Raw genomic sequence first — 13,680 nt, 5'->3', positions numbered from 1 at the left:
TTGCTTTGGGAGTGCCGCAACCCTCAGTGGGCAGAGATCTTCCTACCCCAGTTAATGTAAGACAGTTTCCCAGAGAATGACGGATACATGTATATCCCGGCAACCTGCTCTGACAATCTCTTCCCGGTGACTACACTGTATCAGGTCAGGGCTGCAGCAGATTCTGAAGGTCGGTAGTATAGTTCTGGAGTTCTGGCTTTCACACGTTACCTTTTCTAATGCCTGCCTGTTTGTGTCCTGATGCCTCTTTTTGGTAAGTCCCCTTCACCTCGTCTCTGAAGTCTTTTGTAGTCAGGTGATGGGATAAATCAGAGGAGCTAGCCTCTTGTCTACAAAGTACCAGTTCTCCTGGAAATTCTCCAGAATAGTTATTGTAGTTCTTTAGGAGGTCTGTCCCAGAAGCCAATTGATTGTCTTGTTTCATCTCTTTCTTTCTCCCTTCACAGTCCCTCCTAAGGTTGTTTCATATTCTTGCTGATTATGCTCACGTCTTCTGCATTTATAAGCCCACCTGCTATTGCTTATTTGATCTCCGAATGAAGGTAACTCATTCCTGCCTGACTCATGCACCCGATACGTGACAGACTCACCACGCACGGAACAGATCCCATTGTCCTTCTCCTTTGACGGTGTTCAGGATAAATTAGACCAGCGTTGTGGCGTAACCTCTTCTAAAGCTACACCTGGGGGTTGTTGTAGCTCCGTCTTCTCCTGTAGCTTACACTCAGGTCCACATCGAATCCCATCCGTTCTCTCTGGAATCAATTGTTCTTCCCGTTCTTTTTGTTCACATGGAGCCTCTGGTCCAAACCCAGAATTTCCAGTGAGTGCTGTCCATAGCCATTCTAAGAGCCTGTCACCCCCTTCCTGGGTACCCCAATCTCTTTTACAGACCTTGGTTATGACTGTTCAGATCTGTCTTTTCACTTTAACGGGACAGGGTCACCTTGGGGGATGATTTCCTCCTTGCTTGTCACTTCTTCTGTCTTGTGACACAAAGTTAGTTCCTGGGAGCAGCCACAGCACCCCATCTCCTCAGAATGGCCAGTGGAGTTGGTGGTCACCAGCACAAGCCTACGTAAGCGTTGATACGCTTGTTTCCTTCCTTCCTTAGCTTCAGAAGCATAAGGTGCTTCCTTCTGCATGCTGGCTCCTTTTGTATTGTATTTGGGGGTGAGGCAGGCCTTCCCTGCAGGTAGGCGTCTGTGTTCTTGCTGCATCTCGTGCCTCTCCCTCACCCCGTGATGTCCAGCAGCCCACCTGTTCGCTCCTCAAAGCCTCCCTTCTGTTTTCTCTTGAAAGAGATGCTTTATCCCACCCTCTTCATGACTAAGGCTTCGTGTGCTTTTAAGGCATTCTGCCTATATCGGTTTGTTCCTGAGTGAATTCACTGAATGTGGGCTGCGGTTACTTTGATTGGTCCTGGCCAGTTCTTCGCCTCCTTTTGGAACATATGTTTCCCGGGAGTCAGCAGTCTCCTCTTTAGCCCCAGCAATGTAGGGCATCCTTCTCGGAACTCTGCCGTTTGTTTCCGGAGCCAGGTCCTGTTGGTATTTGCACTTTTCCAAGAGCAGGAAAACAAAGGCTAGAACACCCCTATTCCATCAGCGGAACGCCTAGCCGCGTGGCTTCCTCCTTTGTTGCCCTTGGGTTTCTGATCAGTAGCTGCCGCGTGGTTTCATGTCCTCGATCGTCACCTCTAGTTCTTTGTTCCCTGTCTGCTGTCCTGGCTGGATTCCTTCCTCAGGCACCGGAAAACAGCGTGGCATTGCAGGACCATCCTGTTTGCTGCACACACAACACAGTGCTGCTCCAGCCGGAAGCTGGAGGGGCTCTCAGACCTTAGTGGTAAGGCCAAGTCCATGCCCACCAACTGTACTAGCAAAGATAGGGACTCTGCTCGTTCATGTTAACGCCAATAGAAGAAGCAAAGTATCGTAACTAGGACGTTTAGAAAGCTCCTGACATGGACTGGGAGTGGTCTATAGCCGTGCGGGTGCCTGGATCATCCTTTAAGATGCCCCAGGTCACCACGTTTTGTGCTTCCGCTGTCCATTGTCACCAACCTCCTGGTGTGGGGAGGTGGTGCTGAGCCCCAGAGCCCCTGGTTTCCCAGCCCCGTTCAGCTACGCTCTGGGGAGCTGCTGACCTCACTAAGAGACATCAGTGACATCTCCTTCCACCCGATCCCCGGAGAGAGAGCCCAGTTTTCACTGTTAGCTTCTATCTTTCTCTGTATTTTCTTCATTTTCAAAACTGGCCATACAAAAACCGCTTCCAGTTTGGCTGATTATAAGGTGTCGTCGGACTCTAACATGGAATAAAGCCCAGGATTTGTGTGTGTGTTTAAAAGTCTCTGTTTCAGCCGGGCGGTGGTGGCGCACGCCTTTAATCCCAGCACTGGGGAGGCAGAGGCAGGCGGATCTCTGTGAGTTCGAGGCCAGCCTCGTCTACAGAGCTAGTTCCAGGACAGGCTCCAAAGCTATAGGGAAACCTTGTCTCGAAAAGCCAAAAAAAAAAAAAAAAAAGTCTCTGTTTCACGAAGTTATGAGAAAATAAAATGACAGAAGTCAAGGCGGAGATGTCGTGTGGCCCTGTGAGGAATCTGGGGAGGGCTTTTCATCTCGGCTCTGAGGGAGGAGAGAAGAAGCCAGACCGCTTTCCCAACAGCACGTCCTCTCAGTCACAGGTTTAATACTTTGAGTTCCGTGTGCCTGCCGCTGTTTAGCTTGTGTTAGTACACACATGACAGGGAACAGACTTGGCATTTCCAGAGGGCCTGAAATACACGGTGTCCGTTACATGGAGTATTTTCATTTCGGATCTGTGCTTAGCAGTTTAGATAGAACTGCCGAGCGGTGTCAGAGGGCTTATTTTATATGAAGTAATTAATTTAACTGGGTCATAAAACCCCCTTGGCAGAGGATGATGTTATTGGTCGTAAACACTGGAGACAGTCTTCTGCCGCTGCGTTGTATAATACGGGCTCTCAGGGAGAGGCGTGAACTCTCTGAGTGCTTTGGGGGTGCCGTTTAATTCATCACCGCTGTGCTAAATAAAAAATTCATCATGCCTTTTAAAAGGGCCCAACTCTTTCGAGACGGTGAACGAATTTGGAGTACACGCCTGTGAATTCAGCCTTCGTGGCAGAGGCAGCACAAGGGGCCCATCAGACCTGCGTGTCTCCAAGGACCCCAAAGTACATAGTGCACCTGAGAACACTACCCTAACACGAGCAAACACTCTGAAGCTACTCAGTTCCTAACTTCACAGTTCCATATGTTTCTAGGAGCTCATCAACTCTCTGCTTGAAGAGTTCTGGAGCCTGCCTTGCTCGTTAAGACCTTCGGGTCTAAACCCCCACTGGCCTCTTTCCAGTTCATGTCTTTGGTAGCTCTGTGAGCTAGCCGTGAGGCTCCCGCTTGCTGTGTGTGGCCTCAGCACTGAAGCGTGTTTCAGAGCCCTGGAAACACGTGCCGAAGCAGGGCAGCTAAGCAGGCTCAGGGCCACAGTGCACCCAGCTCTGTTTTGTTTCTTCCTGGCACATGTATTTTGTAGGCATCACCAGCGAGTCTGTGGCTCTCTTCAAAGGTAGATTACATATGATTTATTTCAGTGAAAATGTCACCAGGCAGTGTCTCCTTGTAGTAGCCTGCATCTCTCTGTTTTCATTCTTTCTTAAAATATATATAAAATTTGTCACAGGGATCGAACTCTGTCTGCCAGGCTTGACTGCAGGCACCTTTACCCACCAAGCCATCTCGCTGGCCCCATGATTGTATTTCTTATTGCAAAATTTTGGCCTTTTGTTTTCATTGATGGAGTTCCTGGTTGATTTGGATTTGCTGTAGCTGGACTGTGAAGCCCTGGGGATTCTGAAGCAGGAATCTTTTTAAGTAGCAGGAAGGTTGTTTTATTAGACACAAATGTGGCCTCGTTGGGGCAGGCATTCTTACTTTGTTTTGTTTTTCGAAATAGGGTTTCTCTGTGTAGCCCTGGCTGTCCTAGAACTCATTCTGTAGACCAGGCTGCCTTTGGACTCAGAGACCCACCTCCGTCTTCTGAGTGCTGGGATTAAGGGCATGTGCTACCACCACCACCTGGCAGGCATTCTTACTCTTAATTCTCAAACACCAGACCTTTGTAAGCTGAGTCCCTAGAAAAGCTTAGGTATCTTAATCAAGGAGATGGCGAGCTAGATAAATCCACCAGAGTGAGTCTGTCTGTCTGTGTATTCATGTCAATGTATGGCCCTTTCTATTTGCAGTCTGATATCCATGACTTGTCTGTGACGTATGTTATGGCGTGCATCGATGACCACAACTGTTGCAGATGTCTGCTAACTCCTGGACAGATTTACTAGGCTCTCAAGATGAGTTTGCTCATCCTGACAGCTCCCACCCACCCAGTGCTGAGACTCAATCCAAGCAGTGCCTCTCAGTGAACATGGAGAGAGAGGTTTTAGTGCCTGGGGAGGCCCCATGCTTTGGTCTCAAGATCACAAGTGTCTTTGTAGTACCCCTTCTCCATCACCTCCACCATTATAAAAATACATTTGTAATAACGTTATTCAAAACCCAATGCCAGATGCCAAAGAATACAGACAGATCAATTATTTTGAAGTACATATAGTACTTCAAAGACTCCGGAGTTATAATCTACCGTCTATAAGTCCTTTTGGTTCCTTATGGGAATTAATTATGGCATAGATACTCTGATCTAGCGGTAACTTACTATTTGTCTGTTGGTATGTGTTAAACCTTAAACACCCTACTATGTTTTATGAGAAGTGATTTTGGCCTTGAAGATTGTGTTTTTATCTGACTGCCAGCGGAGCTGAAGGTTCAAATTCGTGCACACATAAACGTGAATATGCCGGGGTTAGAAATGATACATCCAGAACTGATTCTAAGCAGTGTGGTTACACTTTGCCAAGTTTAAGAATCTGTATTTGGGGGCTGGAGAGATGGCTCAGTGGTTAAGAGCACTGACTGCTCTTCCAGAGGTCCTGAGTTCAATTCCCAGCAACCACATGGCAGCTCACAACTGTCTAAAGATTCAGTTGCAGGGGATCTGACACCTTCACACCAATGAACATAAAATAAAGTTAAATAAACCATAAAAATATTTTTTAAAAAAGAATCTGTATTTGTAGGCTTAACAGCCAGTGATTAAAAAACTCGGTTTTGAACTCTGGAAGTTGCTCTCCAGTTTTTCCTTATCAGCAACACTGCGTTTACAGGGGTTATTATGTGAAGATTTGGTTTTTTATAAATATATAAAAGATTTGAATGCAGATTCAAATTTATCTGAACTTTAGAACCAGAAGGAAATGAAGCTGAAAGCCTGTGTTAAGCTTGCATGGTCATATGGGTGATCTGTTCCTGGCCTGGAGAGGCATGGAAACATCCAGACAGACACATGGCCGTGTAGCGTGTCCTGTGTTTGTTGACTCTTTCTTCCAAAGGAGCTGTGTCATGAACTCCTTGAGTTAAAGATCAGATATTATGTCAGCGATAAAAAAATGTAGGCGTTAAAAATGTAGGCGCTATCGCTTTTAGAAAGAATGGCTCTGTTGGAAGAAATGTGCTCATATTTGCATGCGAGGGCATGGGCTCTGGCGGTCAGAGGGTGGCCCCACAGACTCCTCCTTGTCCACCTTGTGACTTCTTCATGGGCTCCAGGGATCCCAACCACGGCTGTGAGGCATGAGCAGCAAGCACTTGTACCCCCTGAGCTTTTTGAAAAAAAATATTTTTAATTCCTGTTTCCAGAAATTAATTATTAAAATGAGCCGTGGAGAGGAATTCCTGATGGTAATTAGGACTCTGAGCATAGATAACTTTCTACCAACTTAGAAGTAAGCTGTTAAAACATGAGCCGCATCCTTGAACTATACTCAAAGACTATTAGGGTTTCTTAAAGAAGTTTTAAAGCTAGTAAAAGTGCCTACATTCCTATTTAAATTAAACCATCTCTACATGCCAGTGGGTTCTGTAGGCTTATAAACATTTCAACAGTCAGGTGATGTAAGCCCGGTGGACGTCCCGAGAGATCTGCCCCGAGACCCAATCCTGTTTCTGTTTTGACCACACAGGGGTCCCCAAGAGGCCACATGGGTTCTAGCACCAGGCACCACCAGTGGCTTCTCTCTCCCCACCGAGGCGGTCTATCCCAGGTTCATCTGAACCAAAGCAGGATTTCCAGTGGAGTCAGTGTAGCTGAGTCTGAAGTGTGAGGCGTGGCTGAAGAAAGCTCCATGGTTACCAGAATAAACAAAACAGCCGGACCTTTTATGTTTTCTGTCGGTTTGCCTAACAGAACACTTATCCTTTTATCCTAAGCAGCGTCTGTCTAAGACTGTTATTTTTGTCTATAAATAGATTCAATTTGCTAGTTTTGTAAAGACTGGAAAGACCAGAAATTGGTCTGAAAAAAGGAAGCTATAATGGTGAGGGGATGGGCAATGAGGAAGAAGGGCCAGGCAGTGTGTGAATTGGGCTGCAGATGTAGAATATAGACATCATTTGTGGAGATCCTGGACAGAGCCCAAGACCAGCAGCGGAGGATGTCGCCATCCAGAAGATCTAGAAGAGGGGGTTCCCCTTCAGATCGAGGGTAGAGGGAAATGTGGCCACTAGAGACTCAAGAGAATTGGAATGTGTAGTTTGGAGACTTTAAATGAAGGCTATTTCATGTGATCTTGCAAAGATAAAAAGATTCTCCTTTCTGGCTGCTAAAGGGAGAGGGTAGCAGCGGATCGGATCATCACAGACTGCTAGAGAACTTGTAAGGATCCTTTTAGGTTACCCAGAAGAAAACTAGACCCAGCTTTATCGCTAGTTGCTGAGCGAGTACCCGGGTTCTAGCTTTAGTTCTTAAGGCTTGTCCAGTTGGTTTCTTTCCTTACGTCATGAGTGCTGGGGTTCCCAAAGGAGTCGTCTTAGGAACTGTGTCGATTCTTGCTGTTTTCCACATCCGTGTTAGTTGACACTAGCATGTCCTTCAGGAGTCTACGTGTACATGACAGCCAGGGCGTGCAAAATGCTGTTGGGCGCGTTCATCCATTGTTTCCCCTGTGGGGAGAGAGGATGGAATCCCACGAGAAACAGTCATGCCAGGATAGCCTTATTTCGTCCCTGTGCCATGGCATCTTCATATACAAGAGAAGGCCTTCTTCCTCCTCCTAGACAGTGGCACTAAATAAGGATTTGACAAAGTGCTGGATATTAAGATTGGTCCGTTCTCCCTGATTGCCCAGACCATGCTGTTTTGTTCTGATGGCACTTGGTTGAGAAATTCCTAGATGTTGACTGTGGATCCTTGGAACCAGAAATGTGGACAGGAAACAGACTCGATGGCTGAGAAACTTGAAGGAAATGCAGAGCTGCAGACGCAGTATCCAGGCGCATCGGAAAGGCTCTGAGAAGCCCCTCGACAAGGAGAAGGGATCACTTTCTCTTTGAGCACACACTGGTGTCCTTTGGAATGAAGTGGTTCGGTGTGGAAGATTGTTGAGGGAAGAGTCACTGACTGGCAGGAAGGATTAAGCAAACAACACAGCGCCTGTCCCTGTCCCCACATGAGCTAGGAGTGGTCTGCTCTCCGCGGTGGGTTCCTCAGCAGCCTGACCTTTGTTTTTACTGGTAAAGCCTACAGCAGTGACTCTGCCCTGGCAGACTGCGAATCCCCCATTCGCTGCTCTCTCTTGGTATTGAAGAGTAATCAGTCTGGCCCAACTGTGAACAAACCAATTTGCCTCAGAAACCGTTTTTGAAGAGAAGCCGTTCTATTAAACTTCAGAGATATGTTTGGCAAAGGCACTCAGCTGAGCAAGTTTTGTTTTGTTTTTTTTTTTTGCCTTGCATCATGTACAAAACATAGTTGTATGTGCTTAATCACTTTGATAATGTATAGTATGATTCTCCTGCAGGGACTTTTGTTGACCATGTGACTTAGCCTTCATTTTAACAGCTCAGAGGTAAACTTCCAGGGCAAGCCCTGTCTTAACTGAATCGATGGTATGCCAGCTGAAAATCCACAGCTGTAGATAGATATGCCCGAAACACGGTTTCCACCCAGAAGCAAAGACCCGTGGGATCCTAGTGAGTCCTCTTTTCCCATGAGATTCAGAGTCTCTTTGTGACTGAGTAACAACAGGTCTGTCTCCCTCCACAGAGGCCAGCAAGCTGGTTATGTCCTATGTGGCGGCCGTGTGCGGCAAAGGAGCCGAAGTGAATGAAGTCAAGGAGCAGCTTCTGCAGTCCAACCCTGTCCTGGAAGGTAAGGGTTGAGCGAGTGTGTGCTTATTGCCGTTCAAACAGCCAACTGTGTTCAGGATACTTCAGCTGCCTGGTGAAGTCAGGGAGGGAAGAGGACACAGTCCTGGCCACGCTCTGGAGGAAGTAAGCCCCACCCTGGCGATGCTTGACTAAGTACTTAACAGAGGGCATAGCTAACCCACGGAAAAGGAGCTTTCTCGCATAGAAATCCTTCTTGCCATTCGGTCTTCATTTAACGCCCTTTGATTTGCTTTTCAGAAATGGGCTGGTATTTACCGTTAATGGTGCAGTGATATTTTGTCATTCATCATAATGCCTTTGACCGGTTATTTTTGTTTCCAGGGAAAGCCAAAGGCTGCAGAAAGCCCAAACCTGGCTATAGAGGCATCTCCCAAGCTCTGTTCTTAGCTCTCTGGTATATGTATATACATACATACAGATATAACACACATACGCATATATAATACATACACATATAAATATACCCATATGTGTGTATATTTATACACACACACACACACACATTGTGCCTAGGCACTGTTATGCTGAGCTTGTCTTTGCTATGAGCACAAGGCCTGCCTTGTACTTTTATGACCTCTCCTTGGCAGGTACCAGTTGCACCTTGTACTTGTTAGGGTTGAAAATGTCTCCAAACATTGGCACCTGTCGCCCCCCCCTCCCCAAAGTCAAAAGCATCCTTTTAGAATCCGGGCTAGAGGAATAGTTTGGGTCCAAACATTGGCACCTGTCCCCCCACAAAGTCAAAAGCATCCTTTTAGAATCTGGGCTAGAGGAACAGTTTGGCTCAACCCTTTGCTCAGAGCACAGGACAAGATTGGGGGTGGACGAACGTGGAGCTGTCTGGGGGTTGGTAGGGCTGGCAGCTCTTGGCATGGAGGGTCAGAACCCCTCCCTGTTGTCTTTTCTGCTCTGGCTCAGCCCCTCCTTTCCTCCTGCAGACGGTCTTGAACCGTGAGCATTACTCTGAAACTCATTTTTCAGAGGAGACTCCATGCCTGCTGGCCTGGCTGGCAAGACAGGAAAGACACGAAGCTTAGGAAGCCGTTAACGCTTCGATCTCTACTTCGTTCCGTTCCTTGCCCAGCAGGGTTCATAAGAAGTGGCATCTCTTCCTTTTTCCAGTCTGAGACTTGGGCTTTCTTGTTTCCTGCCCCTGCGTGAGCTGTATTTCTGGCATGCTTGTTTTAGGAATGCCGTGGTGGAAAGGGGTGGCTTCGCTTGCATCTTTTTCTAGAGCTGTTTTATGTGGTGGGTATTTGCAGCTAGGCTGCAGCGCAGGATGTAGAAGAAATGTCCACCGTGGGTGTTCTTATCTTTTCTGGGAATGCTTTGCCGCTACTGTAAATGAACGTTTCCAACAAGGAACTCAAACACACACACACACACACACACACACACACACACACACACACACACAGCAGCTGTGGAATGTGTCTTGGGTGTTCTAGAACGGAGCGCTTGTTTCTGATTACCAGGCTCCCGGTAAAAGACTCGAGTGTTTAGGGTTGTGTTTGATAATGTGCAACTCAGGCTTCTCTAATGAGAAGATGGTTTATGGTTTGCAGATGGGACTCTGGGCGCATCTTCTGGAGCAATCCTTCGCTTGCCCCTGACCTTCATGTGTCGGCATCTTGAGCTGGGCTTTGGACCTGGCCTAAGTAGTTAACTCGGCAAGCCTACACGATACCAAAGACTAGCCCACCAAAGCGTGGGGAATGTCATGGTTTAATGGGGGCCAGGTCAAGTGTCCCCTGTCATCAAGGTTGCCTTCAGGGAAGCCTTTGGTTGGCAGTGGATATGTGAAGAGAATCGGATCCCGCCCCCTCCACCCCCACCCCAGCCTGCTTCCTTCTTTGAGTGTTGGCAGGGTTTCTCCTCTCGGGGTCCTAGGTATCAGTCATCCTGTCTTCTTCCGAAGGGAGAGATTGGTGTCAGGAACTTATCAAACCATACTCGGCCCAAGCTTCTCGACATAAGGAACCTTCTCTGTTGACTTGGTCAATCTTGTCTTCATCCATCTTGAGCCGACTATATATATATATGGTGTTTGAAACAGGGTCTGGCTGGCCCGGGATTCACTATGTAGACCAGGCTGGCCTTCAGTTTACAGAGATCTCCCTCCAAGTGGTGGGATTAAATGCTTCCACCACCACACCCAGCCATTAATGTGTTTTTAAGCAAAAAGCACAAAACGGGATGAGTGAAATGGCTCAGTGGGTGAAGGCACTTGCCCCTAAGCCTCACGTCCTGACTTCAATTCCCAGCATTCATTTGGTAGAAGGAGAGAATCAACTCCCTTAAGTTGGTCTTTGACCTCCACATGCCATTCACAATAAACAAACAGGCAAATAAATGTTTTTTAAAGACACAAAACAGTGGACTCAATTTTGGGTTTAGCTGCTGACCCTCATTGTGCTCCCTAAGAATGCCCCCTCTCTCCAAGGTGCTGCTTTCAGGACGAGACCCCCTCCGAAGTGCTTGTGTTCTGTGACAGTTAACCCTAATCCTCTCTTCCACTTAACAAAGTCATGGAGGCTTCCAGAAATGCAATATCTAGCCTCGTATTCAAGAGGGTGGTTTCATTTAGCCATGTCCTCGTGAATACTTCCTAGCTAGTTTCAAAGGTGGCTCCCAGATTCCTGAAACAGCTTCGGGGCAGGGTTGGATGGAAATGTAGGATTCTGTGTCTCTTCCGGGATGTGGGTTCACCCCCAGGTTTGAGGCGCACCGCTGCCTGCAGCACACCCACAGGGATGTGCATGGGACTTGTGTCTACGCCCCTCCCCTCTGTTCCCTGTTTTCATCGTCCCAGGATGGTTTGTCAGTCAGTATCTGTGCGTGGGCTTGGCGGAGCAGTCCATTTGCCCCGTAACTATGATGTCACCTGTGTTAGACCGGCGACACAGTTGAACGTTCTGTGCCTGGACAGACTCACCCTGGAGTGCTCCCTCTCCTTTCCAAGGGAGTCCCAGGGCAGATGTCGTCTTGAAGCAGCTAAGAGACTTGGGCTGTGCTTTGTGGGTCACATCTGTTTCTTTTATTTTCTAGATTCCATGGAGGTCTGCCTGTTGGGCATAGACTAATAAATTATGTATTGCTTGTGTCTTATTTTAAATGACTCTGTTTTGACTCTCGGTATCGCTCTTGCTGTATTGGACTTATGTAATCACGATTATATAAGTAGCTTTGCTTCGAAGTTAGAGAGTTTAAGTTTTGCCTGCCTCTTGTGATCTACAAACCTCACCCACTTCCATCAAGCATACAGTAATGGAAGATTTCTGAAATAGCCTTACTGACAGTTTTGATGGAGGAGTAGAAACCTTACCTGTCTCCCACTCATTAGCAGCTCATCTACAGGAGTTAAAAGATGTTGAATTAGGCAAGATCACGTTTAGAGTAATGCTCGAAACAGTCCCGAGATTCAGGGCTGTCACATGTTCCACGTGTGTTTCTAATAACTGACGGAAGTTTTAGCGGCTCACTAAAATCGCTGCTGGATACGTGTGTTTGGTAACTGTGGGCAGAAGTGCCATCACCGTGAGCTGTGTTTGCCAGAGTTATTCCTGTCCAGTACTACGGCTGCTTTGTGTTTCTGCTTGGAATTATTTGTTTTTCTATCAGCTTTCCTGATGCATCTGTTTCTTTCTCACCAGCCTTTGGAAACGCCAAGACTGTGAGGAACGACAACTCGTCCCGATTTGTAAGTATTTGTAGAAGCTTAAGTGCTAACACTAATGTTTAACCCATGTGTGTTTAAACAGGCAGATGTTTAATATTTAATATGCACATTTTTAAGGTCAGAAGAGGGCCACCCCCAGTCGAGACCCACTGGAAGGTCAATAAGAGCTCTGTGTTGTTGTTTGCTTATTTATGTTGCTTTCTGAAATTCTTTCAGTTTTTCTTGGAATGACAAGCTATTTTTATCATGTTTTCTCCTCATCTTCAATCATAAAATTCTGTGAATTTAAATAAGACTATTTAGAATCATTTCTTTCTCATCTGGAGCTTGGCCTTTAGAAGTCATAATTAAGAATCAAAAACTCAGCCCGACAGTGGCGGCGCACGCCGTTCATCCCAGCACTCGGGAGGCAGAGTTAGGCAGGTCTCTGTGAGTTCGAGGCCAACCTGGTCTACAGAGTGAGTTTCAGGACAGCCAGGGCTGTTGCACAGAGAAACCCTGTCTTGGAAAAACCAACCAACCAAAATAACGAAAAGAACCAGAAATTCAGGTAAAAAAAAAATAGATAGCTCAAAGTGAGTCGTTTGTATATATGTTGCCCTCTGCTCCTATTGTTGGTCTCAGGAAGGACAAGATGTTTTTTTTTTTTTTAAAACCCCCTGAAGGTAAAATCACTAGGACTGATAAGTACGAGGGGCTGGGAGATCTGGATACTGAGAACCAGAGTTAACTAATGTCTTGTCATGATTGAGCCTGAAACACTGCTTCTAGTCGAGGCCAACCCTCACTGCTCTTCCAGTCTTCTATCCTGTAACCGTCCAGCTTGTGCCTGCTTGTTGGGGGACTTGGTTCTTGAGCTCCTTTGTTCTTCACCAAGACATGGACACCGCGTTGGGAGCAAATGTGTTGAGTGTCACAGTGCTGTGTCTGCTCATTGCAATGCAGGGGGCTTTGTGAATGCCAAGCCGTACACTCTGGCACCCCTCTTTTCCTCCGCTTTCCTCCCTTTCTCTTGTCTCTGTTCCTTTTGGTTACAGGACCTTGTTAAGTTACTCAGGTTGGTCTTGAACTCATTTAGTAGCTCAGGTAAGCGTTGAGCTCTCTGGTTTTTACCAAAGCCTTCTAAGAGTTTTGTTTGTTTGTTTGGTTGGTTGGGTGGTTGGTTTTTTGAGACAGGGTTTCTCTGTAGCTTTGGAGTCTGTCCTGGAACTAGCTCCTGTAGACCAACCAGGCTGGCCTAGAACTCACAGAGATCCGCCTGCCTCTGCCTCCCGCTTGCTGGGACTAAAGGCGTGCGCCACCACTGCCCGGCCCAAAGCCTGAGTAGGTGGGATTAAACATCTGTACCATTTGGCCTAGCTCCATGATGGTACTTTGAGATTGTTCCTTTTTTTCTTCTTCTGTTGTTTAGCCAAAAAAGAAAAGGAAAAAAAGATCATTCATTTTCTGAGCCATCTTCTCCCCTCATTGCTTGTACCAGTAGGATCAGTTTTGGTAATCTTTGATGCCTCTCTACCAGGGGTTCTCCCTTGCTCCCATCTTAGATCCCTGCTGGCCTTCTCCATAGACGGGTTGTCCGGAGCTTAAAGAAAGAAATGGTCTCAGACAGAAGTAACTTAGGAAGTAGAAGGCTAAATAAGATCCCAAACCCAGGGCTGTGAGTTTTTCCATTGGATTAGCCCGTTACAGTCTCATAAC

At 46.9% G+C, this 13,680-nt stretch overlaps 1 protein-coding gene across 3 annotated transcripts in view; it reads left to right on the top strand.

Annotated features, from left to right (window-relative positions):
• The window catches only part of Myo1b (myosin IB), a 154,587-nt gene that overhangs the window by 77,183 nt on the left and 63,724 nt on the right, over positions 1 to 13,680 (top strand). For all 3 annotated transcript variants that reach the window (XM_075955915.1, XM_075955914.1, XM_075955913.1), the window contains exons 5-6: positions 8,179 to 8,283; positions 11,957 to 12,003. In XM_075955915.1, coding sequence (XP_075812030.1) covers positions 8,179 to 8,283; positions 11,957 to 12,003 — 152 coding nt within the window. The remainder of the gene's footprint in view (positions 1 to 8,178; positions 8,284 to 11,956; positions 12,004 to 13,680) is intronic.

This window comes from Microtus pennsylvanicus, chromosome 22, assembly GCF_037038515.1.
Source record: "Microtus pennsylvanicus isolate mMicPen1 chromosome 22, mMicPen1.hap1, whole genome shotgun sequence".
Classification (NCBI taxonomy): domain Eukaryota; kingdom Metazoa; phylum Chordata; class Mammalia; order Rodentia; family Cricetidae; genus Microtus; species Microtus pennsylvanicus.
This window is presented reverse-complemented; position numbering and strand designations above follow the sequence as displayed.